At 41.5% G+C, this 9,162-nt stretch overlaps 1 protein-coding gene across 1 annotated transcript in view; it reads right to left on the bottom strand.

The window, feature by feature from the left end:
* Window positions 1-256: 256 nt before the first annotated feature.
* The window catches only part of cep192 (centrosomal protein 192), a 32,561-nt gene continuing 23,655 nt past the window's right edge, over window positions 257-9,162 (bottom strand). The window contains exons 43-52 of the mRNA XM_053326323.1: window positions 8,881-9,004; window positions 7,661-7,766; window positions 7,331-7,562; window positions 7,054-7,130; window positions 6,607-6,702; window positions 5,344-5,463; window positions 3,903-4,015; window positions 3,451-3,577; window positions 3,038-3,096; window positions 257-1,876 (exon numbers count right to left, since the gene is read on the bottom strand). Coding sequence (XP_053182298.1) covers window positions 1,744-1,876; window positions 3,038-3,096; window positions 3,451-3,577; window positions 3,903-4,015; window positions 5,344-5,463; window positions 6,607-6,702; window positions 7,054-7,130; window positions 7,331-7,562; window positions 7,661-7,766; window positions 8,881-9,004 — 1,187 coding nt within the window. The 3' untranslated portion in view covers window positions 257-1,743. The remainder of the gene's footprint in view (window positions 1,877-3,037; window positions 3,097-3,450; window positions 3,578-3,902; window positions 4,016-5,343; window positions 5,464-6,606; window positions 6,703-7,053; window positions 7,131-7,330; window positions 7,563-7,660; window positions 7,767-8,880; window positions 9,005-9,162) is intronic.

The raw sequence follows: 9,162 nt of genomic DNA, 5'->3' as shown, positions 1-9,162 counted from the left end.
ATTCAGTTCATCTGAATACATTTTCTATAGTGGTCCTAATGAGGTCAGTGTTTGGTGGTGATAGTCAGAAATGAACAGAACAATGTATTAAGATACTTCACATTAACACATGTATTTTACTTCAGAACTAAATGATACATTATTAAAGGAATAAACTGCTAGATACCCATCAACCATATTTTTCATAAATCACCCTTCCCGACCAATACCCCTCTGACAACAATATCATTTGAATATAATAAACAAAAGATATTTACCACAAGACTTTATTTAAAATGTGTACATACAACAATATATTACATAATAAACTATTTAAAGTGTGTGCAAATTGTAAATCAAAACGTGTCACTGCATGTTATGAACAACCTGTGACAATATGCTGCCTTCATATTAAAATACTTGCTATAAAAGCAGGGAAATAACGCTCGACACTAGTGTTCTAAATTTCCAAAGTGATATCTTCATGTGCAGCATCTAACAGGTTAACAATACGTCCTCAGTCAAGTTTACGTACATTTCCCTGTGCCATTCCAGTTCCAAAACTGATTATGGATGTGAATCCAATGCCCCTGAGCAATTTTGGCCATGTGCCCCAGAGCCAAAAGAGGAAATGGGGAGCTAATTTTCTGTGACTGGAACAGTGATTAACACAGTTTTGCCATGGTAACCATACTAAGCAGGCCTGGCAAGGTGCCGAACAAAAGCCCCACCAGAGGAAACTCTTTTAGCATGTAATAACAATCATTAACCATCCTAATGTTGCTGTGAGCTGCCCTGATCATGGCTGAATTAAGTACATCTGGACTGTTTGGAAAGAGTCTTGGAGGTTACTGGGAAGTCGACGCATGGTGCTGACAAAGGCCACTGTGCATGATGAGAAGCCATTTCCATAGAAACCACACCAGCAGGGAAGATTAGGGAAAATATTCTGAAATGAACACAGACCTAAATGTGCATTTCATTTAAGCGACTCCTGAAAAACTGAATCCTTAAATCTGTGGTCTTGTTAGAATCATGAGTTAATATCAGAAATGTGTCCAGGCCTCTTTATCAGATTTCTATATTTCAGCTGTGGCTAAAAAATGCAACACTCTGTGGCTTTTCCAAAATAGAAAAAAAAATAAATAAATACAAATCCCTGCAGGCATGTTACCAAACAAGAAACAAAGGCATTCCTGTGTGACCAACTCAAAGTAATCCCCGACGTATCCCAACTGGTACTGCTCCTGTCTGACAGGGGCCATGGCAACAACAATGCTGCCTTGTGACATGACTCAAGGATAAAGGCAAATACCAGATCCAGAGTCAAGTGACAAAAATCATTTAGCTCTCTGAAAATGCCAGAGCGGTGCAGACTAATTGTTGAGCCAGTCAGACCGAATCATTCAGCTTCAGGAACAAAAACGGGCACAATCAGTTTTTCCGTGGGCCAGCTGAGGACACCTGTGCCTTAGCCGGCATGGAGGGAGGGAGAGAAAGGGAGAGAGAGAGAGAGAGATACAGAGACAGGCAGATGGGGCAGTCTCATTAGTTAATCCATCTACATTGTTAGACCGTCTCTAAATATGATGATGAGGAAGGATTTAAGTCCAGTGTTGCTTTTATTTGACCCTTAGCAGTTTTCTCTGTTGCTCTCGTCCATCCCGTGATGAATAGTACAGAGAAGAGCATCCACCCAAAGCCAGCAAGCCAGCCAGCCAGCCCGCATGAGGAGGAGGTGGTGGAGGATGGTAGATGGTGAATTCAAGGCAATGCCTCACCGGTCAGCTGAATAACAAGACTTCCACTTGTTTCTGACTGGATGAGCAGCAAGCCAGCGTGTCTGCCTGCAGTGCTGGGCTTGAACTGGACGGGTAGCTTCAGATAGTGCTGTGACCTAATGGTGTGGGGGAGAAGAACCAAACTTAATGAAGAGACAATCATATCAGTTCATAATGCTAAAAGCATGAATAATTGACATGTGCAGCAGCACTCATGCACATGCATTTCCTCAACTCCCTTAGGGTTGTAGTATATGAACCATGATATAACTAATGACATTACAGCACTAAACTCAAAAAGATGTTATGCATCCATGTACACAAAAACATTACGACAAAATGTACAGACATTAAATGGAGCAGCATGGATATGGTGTGTGGAATGTACTAAAAATAACAGTATGTACACACAGAGAGTGATGCTAGGGTCACCACATGGCTAGTGTGAATCCACACAGCAGTGTTCACAACACACCTAGTGCTGGGTTCAGGTTCAGGTTCAGGCTGTGGCAACACATGGTGTACCCTGCAAAGGAGCTGGATTCACAAGATCACGCAAGAATCAGCATCAGCGTCCTATGAGGATTCTCACATCTCATGAATCCAGCTGCCTCGCAAGGTAAGACGGTGATGGATAGATGGTTCATCCAATCACCTGCCAAATATTTTTGTAAAGTGCCTGCCCTTTTCTAAACATACACAGTCCATTCGTTTCCAAGGACTTGTGTAACAAAGAGGTTACTGGCTCATCAGATTAACACATGGCAAGTCTGGAGATAGAAATGTCATAACACGCAATATTATGTGTGACAATGCTTTAATAACAAAATGCCTGTATGTCTTCTTGTATTCCAAAACAGTCGTATTGTTTTTGTCTTATTTCAAAACACACACATGTTGTTCCCATTCTGAACACAGCCCCACATCAGCAGAGCACAGCACAGCACGGCACAGCTGGTACCTGTGGCTAGGCAACCCCTCCCATAGGCCTTAATAAGGCAGAGGATCAGTACCCAACAGGTCTCCAAGTGTGTACTGAAAACAGTATCATCCTCCAGACCTTTCATAGTGGGCATGTGGAAAAGTGATGTTACACAAACTCAGTTACACCACAGTGTGTGTTTACTGATTATGCTTATCAAAGTAGAATTATCTTTAACAGGATACAAAAACTATAACTAAACATTATAAAAAGATGCTGCTGCTGGATGTTAACAAGTATAAAATGTTGAGAAGATGAAGATGTTTCTGTTGAGTATAATGACCATTTGACTCACCTCAGGGAATATTTGGAATGCTTGATATGGAAGGGCTCCCTAGGGTTTACAAATTTCAGCTGCAAGTCAATTAGAGAAGCCACACATCAAATTTCAAATCCATGCACAGACACAATTACAATTGTTAGAGGTTATGACATTTATCATTCAGTACAAGTCATCATGCAGCTACTATGAGCAATACAGAGTCACAATATATACAGTTAAAATCTAAGGTTTTCAAAGTTGAACCTTCTGCCATCTTTTAATACATTCAACCTCAAAGTCTCTAGAGTTCCTTGTTTTACTTTGACAGCTTAACTTTTCCTGCGTAGAAGTTTCTGCTGCAGTAAGCAAGAAACACACATACACACACACACACAAAAGAAAAAAAATCCCACTGTATGTCTTCATGGGAACAGGGCCTGCCTCACCTCATGCGCGTCGGACGAGTTGTTGCGGATGTTGACCTTCAGAGTGCTGGACTCGCCCATCCGTGTGGCCGGGAAGGTGTACAGATCCTGTGGAGAGTACACACCCCTCCGTACGGCATCCTCCTGGCTGAGGGTTACAAATGGTGCCAGTTTGAAGGTTTAGGGTTAGGGTTAGAGGAAGAGGAACCATGACCATCACAAAACCATAACAAGAAGAGGAACCATGACCATCACAAAACCATAACAAATCACAAACAAGACAATTTATCTTAACACAGAACCTGCTGTACACTTAACCTGCAATAGACACTACACTGAATTATTAGATCTCTTAAAGACAGACAGTTTTCCCTCCAAGATGATGTGCAGTGGTCACTTCATTGATACTGTGACATCATCTATACTGGCTTCTGGTTTTAGCACAGAGAGATCCTGGTCAAAGGAGTTGTTACCTGGCTTTTCCTGCTGAGGCATCAGCTTTCTTCTTGGTCTTAACAGTAGCGTCTGTTTTTACCAGAGAGCAGTCTCCTTCCTGGGGTCCCTCCACTGGTCCAGACTTTATCCCCTATAGACACAGACAGACACAATATTAAGATCTTAGACCAGTTGGCCCCTTAAGCTCATCTTTTTTTTAACCACTTCAAGTCTGCTGACTGGTAAAATGCACTAGAAAAGAAGCATTTTCTTTATTAGAGCTGAATGATTATGATAAAATATATTTGCTTTTATTTTGACTGATTTAAAAGGGAATGATTATGTTTACATCATTATTCTCATCTTTGCAGGGATCTGTACTAAAGATGTTTTAAGTCTGTAGAATATAATGTGTCAGTGAGGATATTTTTATTCAAAATGGCATTTTACACATTTCACCTTTAAAGTAATAATGCACCTCCTGCTATTTGAAAATTGCAGTAATTTCTATAAAATTTCAAGTAAGTGCTCAGCCCTCGCTTTCATGTTTTAATCATATCCAGAACATCACATTTGACTTCATGTTAAGAGAGCTGAGACATATTTAAGTTAACATCGCGTGCAGGCATTTTAACAAATGAATCCCACATTAGCATCCGATTAGCATCTCCACTGTACTTTAACCCTGCGTGTAGGAAATACTGTATATGGCAACAACAACAAAAAGTACCACCATTGCAGCAGCTTAACCTACTTATGTAGAGCCATCTATTTCACTTCCCACTTGCTGTGTGTGTGTGCTCTTAAGTTAACTGGGTCTGTCATAACACTTCACATTAAAGCGGCGCAGACGAGAAGCCGCGGGCCAATCTCAGCAGGGTGGCTCTTCTTACCATCCCACAACCCACTTTTTTCATTTGTTAATTCTGTCACTAACACTACAAAGCCATGGTTAAGGTGGTACTATACATGCTGATTTTTTTAAGCTGATAGTAAAAAAAGAGCTAATGACACAGTCTAATACTTTAAAGGAAGTAAATGTATTCAAACGTGTATTCCCCAGGGAACAGTCATGTGCACATGGTTTGGGAGTGTTAACTTGACAATGAATATCGTTGCTCCACACATGCATGCCTAATGAAACGTTAAAGAAGTGGAGATCAGGGCGTTTTTCTGCTCTGTTGTCGTTTTGAAACACAGCTTCAATAAGTCCATTACTGAGAGAGAGAGGAAGCACAGCTGAGGAGAGCTAATGAGAGCACTGTGCTAATCTTAATGCTGTTTAAAGAGTCAAAGATATGTTCAATAGAGGTGATTTATACAGTAGCTAAAAAAAAAAATAGTACCAGGTACCATTAATAAAAGGCTAGCAACAGTAACTAAGGTTCAGCAAAATAAATTGCCTAACATAATTAAAGTGAACAATATCAGTGTCACTAATAAACAATAAACAATAAACAATAATAAACAAGTCCTCACAGTGCCACAGGTTTGAAAGCGAATTCTGGTTTTCTGCTGGGGCTCAGACAGAGGGTGGCACTCCAAGTCCCAAAACTGGGCGTAGTCCCCTCGGTCCCTCGGCAGGAAGGTAACAGGCACCTGAGAGGGTAAGAGAAACATTAGAGGAAATCACTACTTATTAAAAACACATAAATACTTGTTTTACTAATACATGTTTTTACAAATTCTGGCTGTAAGAACATGCTTCTTTTATTAACTGCCTTATAGCTCAGTATAATTTTACTGCTGCCACATTAATAAATCAAGTCAAGCACATGAAGCAATCAACCAACCAAATTGTTTAAAATGTATAAGAAAAGAAAACATGTTTTAAATTGCAATCATCCGCCTAAATCTGTGACACCCCACTATTCAAACCCAGAACCAAGGTCCAAAAGCAGTAAATGATTCACAAAATAATTCAATATTTTGACAAAATGCTTTAAAGCTTCTTCAGGCCTGCAGTGTGCCCACAAACATGAGTGATTTTTCTCTGTTTGCAAAGGCTGTTTGATGCTTCTTCCCAAAAGAACATCACTTAGGGACTCAAGGTCTGTACACCTTTAGGCCTGTCACTGGTAATCATGGCTGCCTTCCATTTTGATGTAGCAGGTCCAGGGCCGAGTGTGTATTATGTCTCAGTAGCTCTGCTTACTGGCACACCTCAATGACTCACAGCCATCATTGATGTTATTAGTTACACACGTGCTTATCCTGATGTGATCGAGTCAAAATGTTGTTAGAGAGGTTACTGTTCATCTCTATGGCAACCTAATTGAAAAAGTAATGTGATCTAAAATGTGAGTCAATGATTTAACAAAAGAAAGTACCTATTATTATAATAATTAGGGATTTTTATATTGATGAAATTTTCAACAACTAAAGCAAAATGCCAAATGCCAAATTGTGTTACTCTACTATTAGTCTCTAAAATGAATTAATATGAACAATACAAGTAAGTGATACAGTGAAGATAAGGATTATAAGTTGTATAGCCAAATATAGTCTGAACCAAATATGGCCAGAGAAAAGTTAAACCACTTACCGGTATATCTCTTTCTAAAGATGCAGTATTATTATGGAGTAAAAAATACTGTTTCTGTGAGCCAGCTGGTAGGTAGGCAGATGGTTTTGACTGGTAGACCTGAATTTAACCTCGCATTCTGTGAGATCTGCAGAAACTTGTGTCCTGCTCCTTTCACTAAACTATACTGACAGGTGTACTTGTGTGTGAGTGACTACCTGCATCTTTTCGTGGGCTCCCAGAGTGCCCGAGACCCTGGAGCACCTGAAAGCGGTGTAGGTGGCCCGGTAAACATCTCCACTGTTGTCAACCCCCTGAGGAGAGAGAAGAGACCACAGCTTGACCCCCCGAGTCACTGCGATCACACAGTGGCCAAAACAAGACAACTACAAGATTAAACCGAGAACATCAACAGCAAAACAAACTCATTACCAAAGTGAGCCACGAGACAAAAGAGAATAAATTTAGCTCCACTTCAAGCGAACCACAATAAAAAGAAAATGAAATTCAAAAGAAATTGGAAACAACCTACAAAAGAGGCATAAGCATCTGTTCCCAGAGGAGGGGTGTTAACAAGAACAAACAGCCAAAAAAAAAAAAAACGTAAACAGAATGAAAGAATTGAGAGAAGAAAGGGATAATGGGGAGAAGAAGAAAAAAAGCACCTTGACATATGGAGGAGCAAATGATGACAGGTACCACCTCACTTCCACTTCTCCGTTCTCCACCTCCAGCTGGGCCTCTGAAGTGCAGGAGCAACACAGAGAGTGTGAGTCTCCCTCACAAATATACACACAGTGTGTTATCTACACACTACGATATTAAACCACACAGTCTGGAGGGTTGTTCACACTGACTTCCTGCAGAGTGTTTGTTGTAAAGGTGTTCAGATTGACCACAATGTATTCATGCTGAGCTCAGATTTAGGCCGGTCAGCTTTACCTGATGTCTCCCCTGAAGGAGTGGTGGGGAAGATGATGGTCTTGTTGCTGATCTCCACCAGGGCGTGAGGTAGCTGCAGTGGGGTCTGCGAGGCGAGTGTAGGTTTAGTGGTCAGTCTAGCTGTGGGGAGAATGGGGGTGGCAGCCTGAGGAGCCAGGGCTGATAAAGTGGTATCTGCTGGGGCCGCGGACACATCCAGAGCCAGGTCCCGACGGATCTGGACCTTGATAAACTGAAGCGTAACACATGTTTAGAGTGTGTTAAATTCTCACGTTTAGTACATGTTAAGTCAACATTCATGAATGATTTTTCACGTTGTATGTTGAGTACCTTCTGTTGACCATCACACTGGACATAAATCTGTCCACTCCATGGCAGCAGGGAAGATTTGGATGCGAGTGAGGGGTTGGGGCTGATTAAAATCTGCAGGTGGCACCTTAGTTGACGATAACAGAGAAATTAGACACATGTGGATCAATTTAAGCATTCAATTTAGACACAGTCAGAGATCGTTCATCCTATGTACCTACGATAATAATTATAATGACTGGGCTGCAGCAGTTACATACTGTACACATATAGCACTAACAGTACCCAAAACACTTAGGGCCCCATCTTGTGGTGGGCACACAGTGGATGCCGGGCGTGGCACATGTGTCTTTGTTAGTTTCCCCCGGCGCAGTTGTCGCCCTGCGCCCATGTTGCCTAAATAGCAAATGCACTTGCACCAGTCTATGCGCCTATGGGCGTGTGGGTCTCTAAATGAGGTGTGGGTCAGGCTCAAAGGTGGCACGTTGCTATTTTGAGACAGAGGAAAGCGATTGCGCTACTGACCAAAAAAAAACCAGGTCTAAAGTCACTGACGCATATGTCACTGTTATTAAAGGGGCGAATCATCAAGAGTCCAATATGCTCCTAGATAGGCGGGAGCGCAGCGCGCAGACACTGTGCCTGTTACGCACACGGGCGCGCAGCACCACACAAACATGCAAAACATCACTAATAAAAAGGACCACAATGTGAATTCGTATTATGATGTACATCAACATATTAAAAAAAAGTCACAATGACGTGCCACTATGTATCAGAATCAGTCAATGGCAGTAATGATCAATGAAACTGTCAATGTAGTCACGTGACAAATCCTGGTAAATCCGTCATCAAATTTACAATCCGGCCACGGTGACAGCGCGAGATGACACTGATTGGTTAACGCGTGTTATGCCCAAAACACACCTACGATTAATGAGGGGACTTAAGTCCCTGAAGCCCTTTTAGACCATGCGTCTGGCGCAGTGACCATTTTTCCGCCGTTAAAATAGCAAAAGTGGATTTGGATATGCCCAAAAGGCACTTGCACCACATGCTTCACACCATGTGTTATATATCGTTAAAATAGGGCCTAAATGTTTTACAGAGGTAAAGGAGTGAGAAGATTTGTCATTTTTATGGTAATATTGTCTACACAGTGTAAGAAGGATAAAGAGCAAAGCATTTAGCTTAGCTGACATAGCAACTAAAACACCTTAAGAGTTTGAGTGTGTTCTTACTGTGATTCGATAACCCCGTGCTGAGGGGTGATTGTGAGGCAGTGGGCGGGCCAGGACAAATCAAAGCTCAGCTCTCTGGACGTGTTGTTCCGGATCTGAACCTGACTGGTGGTGGCAGAACCATCTAAAAGACGACGTCGACAACAACAACAACAAAGTGTAAGCTGCTGGGTATTAACAATGTGAAATACAATTGCAGTCACAGCTGGGAGTTGATTGCTTCACCGACCACACTCCTAAATGTTAAAGTAGAATTCAAAGCTTAGGTGATAAAAGTTCACC

This window comes from Scomber japonicus, chromosome 10 (assembly GCF_027409825.1).
Source record: "Scomber japonicus isolate fScoJap1 chromosome 10, fScoJap1.pri, whole genome shotgun sequence".
NCBI lineage: Eukaryota > Metazoa > Chordata > Actinopteri > Scombriformes > Scombridae > Scomber > Scomber japonicus.
Note: the sequence above shows the minus strand (reverse complement) of the source record. Positions and strands in the feature narration are given on the sequence as shown.